Source organism: Gorilla gorilla, chromosome 15 (assembly GCF_029281585.2).
Source record: "Gorilla gorilla gorilla isolate KB3781 chromosome 15, NHGRI_mGorGor1-v2.1_pri, whole genome shotgun sequence".
Taxonomy (NCBI): domain Eukaryota; kingdom Metazoa; phylum Chordata; class Mammalia; order Primates; family Hominidae; genus Gorilla; species Gorilla gorilla.
Genome location: NC_073239.2, coordinates 123,649,583 through 123,662,892, shown reverse-complemented (window position 1 = coordinate 123,662,892; position 13,310 = coordinate 123,649,583). Strand labels below are relative to the sequence as shown.

General features: G+C 40.7%; 1 gene segment (V, D, J or C); it reads left to right on the top strand.

Annotated features, from left to right (window-relative positions):
• Positions 1-4,204: 4,204 nt before the first annotated feature.
• Positions 4,205-4,819, top strand: LOC134757151 (immunoglobulin heavy variable 3-64-like). The segment is given in 2 exon segments: positions 4,205-4,318; positions 4,422-4,819. Coding segments are annotated over 2 exon segments (447 nt in total).
• Positions 4,820-13,310: the final 8,491 nt, after the last annotated feature.

Here is a 13,310-nt window from a genome sequence, read left to right as displayed (position 1 = left end):
GCTACAAATAAAAAGTTAAATATCTTCACAGATAGCTACTCTTTGTTCATTTTACCTTATATAAAGTGCTAACTTAGTTCAGGAGAACTACATAATTTTTCTGTTTCCCTATGTGCTTCTCTCTCATTACAACATGTAAATTTTCATACTGTCCCTCTTTCCCCTCTATCCAGCTTTTCCCCCTTTTTTTATTGAAAGCCCTGAAAATCATCTTTGGGGAACGGCACTGACCACAAATTTTTCTGTGATTACTTGTATTTTCATTCCAGGCATGCCCTAACCTTGGCAAAATTAATTTTAATTTGATTGAGATCTGTCTCGGAAACCTTTGGTTTACACTAGGAAAGATCCCAAATTAGGAGCCAATTACTATAAAGCTCAGCCATCCCACTGTGCATGTGTGTGTGCATGTGTGTGTGTGTGTACATGTGTGTTTTAATTTTTGTGGGCTTTGAGCCATGTAGTTCTCTCTGTGGACATACTATTTGGCATGATCTTTGAATAGAGAATTCTGAAAGAAATAAGAGGCTCCTACGAGTTCTCTGAAAGTTTCTGGACTCACCATGGATCTTGACTGTGTCATTGCATCTGACAGTCCCAGGGAACAGACTCTCTGGTGGTTTCAAAGAATCTGTGCTTGGGCTCCCCCTGCAGTTTACTGGGTAGAGTAATGTTAAATCACTGTTTCGAGAGACAATTTCGAAAGCATTAGATGCTGCTGAGAGAGGATTGTGAACCAGGGGACAGCCCCTTCATTCTGGTGGAGCAACATTGGGAGAATATGCTCTGTGAGCCCAAACAGCATCCTCCCCTGCAGGGTGAGGGCAGAGCTGCAGGGCAGGCCCAGAGCCCACTCCACACAGATGTCAGCCCTGGAGCTGCTGCAGAGGAGTCTGAGGCGAAAATTTTTCCAGCACCTGAATTACACTTATTTCAAAACAAAAATGCAATTAAAAAGTTAAAATAAGTAATTAATGTCCAGGCACAGTGGCTTACACCTATAATCCCAGAAATTTGAGAGGCTGAGGTGGGAAGATTTATTGAATCCAGGAGTTTGAGATCAGTCTGTGAAACATAGTGAGGCTTCATCTTTATTTTTGAAAATAAAATAAAATAAAACATAAATAATTTAGCAAAAACTACCGATGTGTCTTCCATATCCCATCGTACTTGGAGCATTGATGTAACCCAATGAGTCAATGAGAACCAAATTTGAAAGGAGAAAATTTTAGAGTTTTCAGATATCTTAAGAGTTGGAAGATGTAGAACAAAACTAATTTTATCAACTCAATGTGTGCAAACATTGAGAGACACAGTCATGCCAGTAGTTCAACTTGCAAAGGGCAAAAACCAAAAAAGTTTGCAGTTGTTAGTGATCCATTTGTAGGTGAGATCGTTTTGAGGACCATGTCCTGTGAGAGTCTGTTTCTGTATTAGAGGAGTTCTGTGCTCATGAAGTGCTGGACATGCCAGGGGACAAGTATCAGTAAACAAACATCAGAACTTGAATGTCAGCTCCCCCTGCTGCATTCTCTGTGTGTCATCTCTCTGTTATTTCTCATGCTAGATCAGGTCTTTAGCTATGAAATATTCCACCTAATTTACATGTCAATAGCTTGAAGTCTACTGAGTTTAATACATATTTTTATATATGTTACAGTTACAGTTTGTCCACAAGGACAAGGTTTGTCCACAAGTTTGTCCACAAGGACTCAATCACAGAAGTGCAGAGTCCTTTTCGGGCCATATTTAATTCAGTTTATCAGTGCCCTTCAGTATGTGGTTCCTGAGAATTTCACATGACAACACGTTTACCACACTGGAATTTAAGCAATCCAACACATGTTTGTAGCTTTATCTTGTAATAGGCTGTATTTCATATGGCAGCCTCTGCCTCAGTTTAGCTAACACTATGGCTTTGTTTCTCTCTACAAGAACTTGTTTCTCCCAAGATTTCCATGTTTGTGAAAGGAAAAGAAAGCTTTGGGACCCCCAAATCACTAAGCCAAAGGGAAAAGTCAAGCTGAAAACTGCTTGGGGCAAACCCACCTCCATTCTTTCCCTAAAATGATAGCTACTAACTGTCAGGCCTCTGAGCCCAAGCTAAGCCGTCATATCCCCTGTGACCTGCACATACACATCCAGATGGCCGGTTCCTGCCTAAATGGAAGACATTCCACCACAAAAGAAGTGAAAATGGCCTGTTCCTGCCTTAACTGATGATACTATCTTGTGAAATTCCTTCTCCTGGCTCATCCTGGCTCAAAAGCTCCCCTACTGAGCACCTTGTGACCCCCTCTCCTGCCCGCCAGAGAACAACCCCCCTTTTTCTTTTACCTACCCAAATCCTACAAAACGGCCCCACCCCTATCTCCCTTTGCTGACTCTCTTTCCAGACTCAGCCCGCCTGCCCCCAGGTGAAATAAACAGCTTTATTGCTCACACAAAGCCTGTTTGGTGGTCCCTTCACACAGACACGAGTGAAACTAAGGTTTTAAAAAACTACATACCTCCTTCAAAATTTGACCACAAGGAAAAACCTTGTGGACCAACAACAGACAGAGTCATTTCTCTGCTCACATAAGTCAAATGCCTATCTGATTGCCACCATTTCTCTATTGTTTTGCTAAGCCAGACTAAGGCCTACGTGACTATTCCTGTAAATTGTGCATTCAGTTAAAGGCTAATCAGAAACTCAAGAGAATGCAAGCATTTGTCTCAAACCTACCTGTGATCTGGACGCTCTCTCCCCACTTCAGAAAGTCCTGCCTTTCTGAACCAAACCAATGTACATCTTACATATACTGATTACTGTCCCATATCTCCCTAAATTGCATAAAATCAAGCTGTGTCCCACCACCTTGGGCATATATCGTCAGGACTCCCTGAGGCGGTGTTACTGCCATGTCCTTAATCTTGGAATATGAACTTCCTAAATCTATTGAGATTAGTCTCAGGTACTCTTCGGATTACAGGTTTGTTTTTTATTTCATAACTTCAATTATCTGAAATACTAAACAAAATTTGCCAAATTGTACATTCTCTTGTTATTGTTGTTGCAAAAAATATATTTATGTAACTTATATATAATTTATCATCTATGTATGTTACCAAGCTGAGTAGCAGATTTATTAGTAAGACTTAGAGAGAGTAATGAAAAATTCAAATGCCAGTTAGTAACTTAATAGAAAAACAAATTATGCTACATTTGTTTGCTGAAATGCTACCCATTATTTGTAAGAAATAAACACATGCAACATAAAAGATTTAATTCTCAGTATTTCTATTGAGAAAAATAATCCAAATACATAAGAGCATATACTATATTTTTTCATTCTTATAAATTCTAGAATATAAACGCTAGTCAAAAGACATGTGAAAACATCAGTAGATTTATAAAGAAATGGTAGAAGAAGGGAAGGAGAAAAACCAAAAAAATATAAACGAGCAAGAGGAATGCTGAGGGGAGTTGACTTGTCACCTTCTTAAAAATAGAGATTTTATTTTTCAAAGTTTACTATTGTACAGAATAAATATGTGAATTTTCTTATCTGTCAATTAAACCTCATAAAATTTATTACAAAAAAACTGAAATTTTAGACAAAAAGAGGGTGATAGGAAGGAACAAATAAATATGTTAAATGTCAGATACACCTAAAAATGTATTTGTCTGACCCCTAGTTTTCTCTGTATTTTTAGGTAAATGCATCAAAATCACACAGGTTGTCGTGGCAGGAAGTGGATTCTGCAAACCACACTAGGCCCATTTATCTCTGTCCTGTAGTTGGTTCAGAGCAACTGAGGCCAGCTGTGAGGAGCATAAGCCCAGGTACTAGGACTCACTCATGCCAGATATAAGCTCTTAGACACATACATAGCCCCTCCATGTGTGGGTTCACTTTTACATCTGTACATGAAGAAACCACTGATTCCTAAATAACATAATTTATACACATAGGTAAAAATAATTAAAAATGTGATAGTTATTAAGTGTTTATCACAGAACAATTTCACAATAAAACAGCATTTTCCCAAATATAATCATTGTCATCGAAATCCCCAAGGACACTCTCATCTGCCCTGGGCCCTGCCCTCTCCTCAGGCATCTCACCCCAGAGCTTGCTATATAGTAGGAGACATGCAAATAGGTCCCTCCCTCTCCTGATGAAAACCAGCCCAGCCCTGACTCTGCAGCTCTGGGAGAGGAGCCCCTGTCCTGGGATTCCCAGGTGTTTTCATTTGGTGATCAGCACTGAACACAGAAGAGTCATGATGGAGTTTGGGCTGAGCTGGGTTTTCCTTGTTGCTATTTTTAAAGGTGATTCATGAGGAAATAGAGATATTGAGTGTGAGTGGACATGAGTGAGAGAAACAGTGGATATGTGTGGCAGTTTCTGACCTTGGTGTCTTTTTGTTTGCAGGTGTCCAGTGTGAGGTGCAGCTGGTGGAGTCTGGGGGAGGCTTGGTACAGCCTGGGGGGTCCCTAAGACTCTCCTGTGCAGCCTCTGGATTCACCTTCAGTAGCTATGCTATGCACTGGGTCCGCCAGGCTCCAGGGAAGGGTCTGGAGTGGGTCTCAGCTATTTATAGTGGTGGTAGCACATACTACGCAGACTCCGTGAAGGGCAGATTCACCATCTCCAGAGACAATTCCAAGAACACGCTGTATCTTCAAATGGGCAGCCTGAGAGCTGAGGACACGGCCGTGTATTACTGTGCGAGAGACACAGTGAGGGGAGGTCATTTTGCGCCCAGACACAAACCTCCCTGCAGGAACGCTGGGGGAAATCAGCTGCAGGGGGCGCTCAGGAGCCACTGATCAGAGTCAACCCCAGCGGCAGGTGCAGATGAAGGCTGATTTCCTGTCAGGATGTGGGACTTCATCTTCTTAAAGTTTCTCTACTGAACCTAAGTTCGGAATTCTGTGATTACTAGTGTCATTTCTACATATTTTTAAAATGATTGTTTTAATATGAAAACCTATTCTCATATGCAGAAAATGCAGATTGATCCTCACAGAGGAGATGAAAAGTTCTCAACCATGGTCACCACTGTCAGAGTCCTGAGGAAGCTCACGGCTTCCTGGTGAGTCTTCTCCAGTCAGACTGAGGACAGGAACTCCAGAAAGATTCCTGACTAGAACTGAGGTATTGCTCCTCACAAGAGAGCTGTAGCTCCGGGGGATCTGTTCCTGCAGACCCCTGATTCGGTGGTGCATGAATAAAACGTACACTGACACACAGATGTTCTGTTTTCCAGTTCAGCTGAGGGTCCGAGGCCACTTACAGACTCCAAGAAGAATCCTGTAAAGAATGGCAGCAGTGGCCCTGAGCAGCTCGCACTCCAGGCGTGTATTTAGTGTAGAATTAACAACAGAAGCTGAGTCAACACACTTGTGGATAATTAACATGGTTAAGAGAGTAGTTCTACGAATGATTAAAGCTCAGGGACTGCGGTCTAAAGTAAATACCATTAGGGGGCAATACCCTGGTTAGTTAATGGGGGTAGGGTAACCAGACTTAACTGGGGAGTCCTCTATTGTCCCTAGTATTTACCCTATGCCTGATGCTCTAAGGTAAGAACTGGCCGCCTTCAGCCTGTTCAGTTATTACAAGCTATGTAACCTTTCGGCCTTCTAAAAAGGTTTATGACTATTCCCTATAACTTTCCTTAATATTCCCCTTTAATATTTCCGCCACCATCCTGAGTGAATCCCAGCAAGAACAGTCTTTGGGGATTCTGATTACAGAAAAAAGAGAGGCTGGGCCAGGGTCAGTGTCATGTAGAACCTCACAGGTTTCTCATTGGACCCTTCTCCTGACACTGAAGAATGCAAATCAGAATCAATACTGATCTGGAGCTTCTTTTCCTAATTCATTTACTGTCTTTTTTAGATGTTGTTCTCATTTTTCCATTTGCTTTTCCTGCTTTCCGAGAAAGGAAGATGTTTTTGCTGTGGTCAAAATTCCAGGCCTCAAGCCCTTTTCCTGGAGCTCAGGTGGGTCTCAGGCTGTGGCTGCTGCTGTCAGGCGGGAGAGGCTGGTGGGACTTTCTTCACTCCTCGTCACTCAGGACCCTCCACTGTGTTGCATGGAGACTCATGTCGAAATACAAGTTGCCAGTGAGAACACAGGGGACAAGCTTGTTTGGTTAACGTGGGATGTGGATGTGTTTCTAATCCTGTTCTGAAAAACCGTCACACAGTAACGTTCTTCACTAGTGGAGGAGGAAGTGGGTGTGAACGTTGTCAGAATAAAAATGGAGCCACGTGTGTTATAATCTTTACAGGTGAAGCTGGAGGAGGTCATGAATAGAGGGTTCTCATGCACACATCCCTGATAACAAGAACTACCCTAAAAATACTCTGCACAGCCACAACCTTGAACAAAGCCTACCACAACAATAAGAGAATTAATACTGAGGGGATATCTGCCCTGCAACTCCCTGTTCAGCCTTAAACTGATTCCACCCTTGTTATTGATTCTTCTACTCCAGGATAATTGTCTCAAAATAGCTCATGTAATCTTCTCATTTATCCTTCAGACACTTGTCTTCCTTTACCAACCTAAATGTGACCGTGGATAATCCCATTGCAATGCTCATTTTCAAATAAATACGATTTGATTTTGGAGAACCTCCTTCTCTCTGATGTTTAGGTTTGACAAGCTGCAGAGGGACACACCACTTTCCTGTGAGATGTAGGGGATGACAATTTTGGGGGATGGCTGGAAACGTGCAGTATCCTTAGGGTCGGCATCAGTAAATGCAGGCTGGAAATCTTAGAAAGATCTCAAGCTGCTTAATCACCACGGAGTTTTACCTTCTCCAGATCTGTTCTGATGGAATCAGGGCCAAGTTTGTTATTGATGATAATCTACCTAATATTGAGTCAACTGATCACAGTTTTAATAACATCTATTAAAAAATTCACACCTGGATTAGTGTTTGATCAAATAACTACAAAGTATTGCCCAACCAAACATACCATCAGGCAGACTGTTACCCACAGAGAAAAACATTGAACATGAGTTTGAGGTTCTCAATCGTTAAAGGTGTAAAACCGATTATGTTTAAATTATGCTATCTTTATTTTTGTTATTGAGTTGTAGAAGTTTCATTTACATTTTGGATATTAACGCTTTTTCAGATACATGGCATATTATCCAGTTCTGTGAGTTGGAGTTATTATGGCATATTATCCAGTTCTGTGAGTTGGAGTTATTATTTTGTTACTTTGCAGAATCTTTTTTTTAAATCTAGTCCCACTTGTCCAATTCTGTGTTTTTTTATTTGTTTGAATGTAAAACCCAGAAAAAGATTGCTAATTTTTTGAGGGTTGGGAGTTTCACAATTGCAGGTGTTTCATTTAAGTATTTAGTGCATTTAGAGTTAATTTTTTTGTTTATTCTAACCTAAAATTCTTAATTCTTTGCATGTAAAAATCCAATTTTCATAACACGCTCTTTGGAAGACACTATAATTTAGCAATTATATATCGATGGTTCTCATGCTGAGAGTCAGCTGGCCATCAATATGTGGGTTTATATCTAAGCTCTCTGTATGAATTTATGCAAATGCCATTCTGATTTATTACTGTATGTTTCTAATAAATGTTGAGGCCTGCAAGTGTAATACCTCAAGCTTTATTCTTGCCTTGTTACAGATATTAGACCAAAATATTCTAAAATTTTACTTTTGAGTATAACAATAGCTGAGACTTTTCTTAATGGCTTTTATTATGTACAAGTTGTTTTCTTGTCTTCCTACTTTGTTCAGAGTTTTTATAATGAAATCCTGAATTTTTTTCAAGTGTTTTCTGTGTCTGAGGAAATGTTACTGAGATATTTTTTCTTTAGTTTTTTAATTAATCAACCGAATTGATTGATTTGAGAATGTCAAATCATCTGTGCATCTCAGAATAAATTTGAGTTGATCATGGTGTGTGGTCTTCTATAAAATCTTTAGAATTTATTTTACTATTGTTGGGGGGTTAATTTATGTCTACTAATGATATTGGTCTATGATTTTCTTTTATTGTGGTGCCTTTGTCTATTACTGGTAGTACTCTAACGGTAGCCTCATAGAAAGAGTTTGGAAGGTATGTTGCAGACTGCCTTTAAAATAGATTTTATCAGTGGAGAAACGGTGATAGCTTTTTTCTTCAGTTTTCTGTTGGGAAGAGTTTTTTTTTGTTTGTTTGTTTTTTGTTTTTTTGTTTTGTTTTGTTTTGTTTTTTGAGACAGAATCTCGCTCTGTTGCCCAGGCTGGAGTGCAGTGGCACAATCTCGGCTCACTGCAAGCTCCGCCTCCTGGGTTCATGCCGTTCTCCTGCCTCAGCCCCCAAGTAGCTGGGACTACAGGCGCCTGCCACCACGCCTGGCTAACTTTTTGTATTTTTAGTAGAGATGGGGTTTCACCGTGTTAGCCAGAATGGTCTTGATCTCCTGACCTCGTGATCTGCCCGCCTCGGCCTCCCAAGGGAAGAGTTTTATGTTGTTTAAAAGATATTTTGAATAACTTAACCTGCTTAATAGGCTTACATAATATTCCTTTCTTCCATTCTTTTTAAAGAACTGCTTACCTTTCCTAATTATTTTTTGGGTGATTTTTTTTTTTCGTAAAGATTGTGCAATACATTTTGAGGTGAGACTTAGTGGATTTTTTTCTAATGAATTAGAAATAATAAATCACTTAATTGACTATTGTATTAAGGTTGATTTGTTGAATATTTGCTAACGGCCAGTTCTTTAAGCTGTGCCATGTACTAAATCCCTAACCGACTATTTTATTCAGGTTGATTTGCTGAATATTTGCTAGAGACCAGTTCTTTACACTATGGCATGTAATAAATTCCAAATGGCAGTACGTCATTGTTTACTTAGCTTTTGTACTTATATTTTTCAGAGGAAAAAACAATACTGTAAATTGTAAATACCCAATACCTAACAGTATTGTATGCAAATCTGTGACTGTTGGCAGTGTCATCTCTGAGAAACAGATAAAGTTTATTTACTATATATAAAAAAACAGTTTGGAAGGTGGACTCCTCACCAATTTTTGAAAGAGTTAGAGAAGCATTAGCATTAATTCTTTAAATGTTAAGACTAATTTTATGATGTAACATATAACCTATCACGGAGAATGTTCAATGGGTGCTTGAGAAGGATGTGTATTACGTGGCTCTTGGTTGGAAGGTTCTGTAAATGTCTTTCAGGTAAATTTGTTCAATAGTGTTGTTCAAGTTCAGAGGCTTATTAAGAATTTTCTTTCTGGATTTGCTATACATTATTCTAAGTGAGGTATTAAGGTTTTCCCTTATTTTTATATTGTTTTCTATTTCTCTACATATATCTTAAAGTTTGCTTAATGCATTTATATTTGTATTTGTACTGTGTAAAAAATAAAATAAAATAATAATTGCTTAGTGAGTTTCATGGCACAATCACGTTATGAATAATCATATTTTCCCAAATGCTGCCATTGCCACTAACTCCTCCAGATACATGGTATATTATCCAATTCTGTGAGTTGGAATTATTTCGTTGCTTTGCAGAATCTTTTTTTGTTAATCTAGTTCCATTTGTTCAATTATGCTCCTCTGGGAGTCTCACATCTGCTCTGGGCACTGCCTTCTTCTCAGTCATCCCACACTGGAGCTTGCTATAGAGGAGGAGGCATGAAAACAGGGCCCTCCCTCTACTGGTGAAAACAAGCCCAGACCTGGCCCTGCAGCTCTGGGAGAAGAGCCACAGCCCTGGGATTCCCAGGGGTTTCCATTTGGTAATCAGGGCTGAACACAGAACTCACTATGGGGTTTGAGCTAAGCAAAATTTTTCTTGTTGCCATTTTAAAAGGTGACTCACAGAGAAATAGAGTGAGTGAGAGTGAGTGGATATGAGTGAGAGAAACAGTAGATGTGTTTGGCAGTTTCTGACCAGGACGTTTGTGTATTTTCAGGTGTTCAGTGTGAGGTGCAGCTGATAGAGTCCATAGAGGGCCTGAGACAACCTGGGAAGTTCCTGAGACTCTCCTGTGTAGCCTCTGGATTCACCTTCAGTAGATACTGAATGAGCTGGGTCAATGAGACTCTAGGGAAGGGGCTGGAGGGAGTAATAGATGTAAAATATGATGGAAGTCAGATATACCATGCAGACTCTGTGAAGGGCAGATTCACCATCTCCAAAGACAATGCTAAGAACTCGCCATATCTGCAAACGAACAGTCTGAGAGCTGAGGACATGACCATGCATGGCTGTACATAAGGTTCCAAGTGAGGAAACATCGGTGTGAGTCCAGACACAAAATTTCCTGCAGAAAGAAGAAAGGATTCTGGGCCGCAGGGGACACTCAGCACGCACAAAACAGGTGGAGCCCCAGGGCAGGTACAGAAAAGCAGTCAAGGGCTGCTGTCCTTCAGGATCTGTGCTTTCCTCTGCATGTAGCAGTTCCCCTCGAATCCTCTGCACTTTTATGTTTCTGTGCCCACCATGAGGTCCCTGGATTACAAAACTTTAATTTAAAAGAGGAAACATTCTTATATGTCCCAAAAACAGAAGTAAGTATTAGAGGCACAAAAGTGCACAGGCGGCCAGGTGAGGCTGTAGACACTGCCACCCCACAATGCCAGTCTCACAACTAGCACTGGAGAGTAGTGGGAGTTCAGTGGAGCTTCCTACCTATCCTGTGGTCCAAGCTAAGTCCAGCGAGGCCATTGGTGCCTTCCAGAGCTCAGTTGTCCATCAGGATCTCCCATGTGTCCCAGCAGCAGCCATGCCTCAGTATCCACACTGTGCACAGCCAGTGTCTGGGAGGAGCTCCCAGGATGAGTGTCTTTGGCACACACCAGGTGGCGGGTGTTAGAGTGCAGTGCAGCAGCTGGCTGCCTGGTCTATTGGGCTCCCTGATGTTGGAGGGATTAGAGGTGCATTCTCAGGCCCAGCACCCTCTTTGTGAATTTTTATATAAAAACCCTGATTTTACTTCATTTTCTCAGATGACATAGATAACTAAAAACAGAATCTGCAAAGAAATTGTAATTTTCAACTTTACCCCAAATTCATTGTTTCTTAATTCTGTGCAAGATCCAAACATATTATTGCCTTCCACATGAGAAATTGTTCTGTTTAAACTGAAATCATTTTTTCTCATATTCTTTCTTTTTGCCCAAGTACAGAGATCTTGTTGAAAATAAGTTGGGTTCTTTCCACACACTAACCCTCACCTCCCCTAGAGAATGAGCAGAGATTGTCCTCACTCTGAGTCTACGGGAGGAGCTGTTCCTGTACAATTCAGAGCCTGCAGAGACCCCCAGGTGCAGCTTCAGTGAGTCAGACATTTCTCCATGTGGGCGACCTCCAGTGCCTGTGACTGCTTCTCAAGCCTAATTGTGGGTTAAGATTTAGGACACCCTTTAAGTTATCACATCTGAATCCTATTCTGAAAATCACCATAAAGAGAGATAGTTCAATGGCTATTCTCCTGACATAAGTTTCTCTTTATTACTTGGTTCCAAGTACGGAGAAATATGTGACCCTATATTTGTCTGAATCCAACATCAGAATCCACTGCATTACTCTGGGAGACTCACAGATCGAACACAGGTGAGCTCTTTATTCTCATAGAAATGTATGTATTTGGGAATTTCAACATATTGTCCAGAACCTGTGCCTGCCAACAACTGTGTTTCTTGGTGCACTCTTGGCCTGGTGAAGCCCTCACAGACCCTCTCCCTCATGTGTGTCATCTCTGCATTCTCCATCACAACCAGTGCTTCCTCCTGGAGCTGCATCCATCAGCCCCTCTCTGGGAGGGAATGGAGTGGATCGGGTGCATAGGTCATGAAGGGAGCACACATTACTCCCCTTTCCTCAAGAGTCCAGTCACCATCCCCAGATCCATGTCCAAAAACAGTTCTTCCTACAGCTGAGCTACATGAGCAACAATCACATAGCCATGTATTTTTAAGCAAAAGACACAGTGAGGGAATCACTGTGTGAGCTTACACCAAAACCTCCCTGTGGGGGTGCATAGGACAGAAGGGGTTACTCAGGAGCCCAGGGGGCTCTCAGGACACCAAGGGGCACTCAAGACCATTGTAGAGGCATGCAGGTAGCCGGGGGCTCTCAGGAACCATGGAGGAAAATCAGGATACCAAAGGGTGTTCGGTACAGCGGGGGGCTCAGGACAATTGTGGGGATTCAGAAAGAACAGGTTCAAGGCTCAGCTTCAGGGCAGGTGCAGCTGGTGTGAAAAGGGGCTGGATGAGGTGTTTTGTGTGACCATCATGTTTCACCAGCAGACACCCTCCACTACATCTGTTCTAATGCATGTGTTTGTATGATTAGAAAATGATATTGATATAAATATATAACCATAGCTAGGTGTGTCAAGTTGTCCTCTCCATCTTATATCAGCCTTGTCTGTAAGGACTAATTCCCCATAATTACTTGAGAACCTCATAAATTGTGGTCAATTATGTAGGATTCCTCTCTTTTTCTGCCTTCCTTCTTCCCTTCTTCTCTCTCTCTCACACAGAAATTTACATACACCCACCCCACAACACACATAAATCTATAACTTTTATTACCTGATGTATTCCATAAACCTGATTAATGTGTTTTGCAGCTTCATTGTTTATGGTGTTGTAGCAATAAAAACCATCTGTTTCCCAGCTGTGTACTTCTCTAAGCAGAGTAGCATCTTTGTTCATAATACCCAGAATGAAAAACAACCCAAATGTCAATCATCAGCTTAATTGGTAAACACATTGTGGAAAAGTCATTCATTGACATACTACCCACTGCTACCATCAGCTAATGTTGGCTACGCTCAAAAGCATGGTTAAATTCACAAGTACTTCAGATGAGTAAAATGAGCCAAAGTGATAAAAGTGCGTACATAGGATACAACTTTCATAAGTTCTATAGAACAAAAAGTAATCTAAAGTTGCAAAAAAAAATCAGTAGTTCACTGTGAATATTGTAGGAGAAGGGATGGTCTAGGAAGGAGGAATTATGGAACAAGATAAAATGTTGAGGGAATTGACTTGTTGTCTATGTTGATAGTGATAATGTCTATGACAATATTTGCAAAATTGAACACTTCATGTGGAGATTATTGTTTTTAGTTTAACCCCATTAAAGATAGTATTAATTAGAACAGGTATAAATTGGTATCAAAGGAATTAAAGATAAATAAAATACATGAAAAGTCAGAGAATCCTGAATATACACATGAATGAGTGCTGGACATCTCTGTATTTTTAGAGAAGCACTAGAATACAGCAAAATAATGGCATAATTTTACATCAC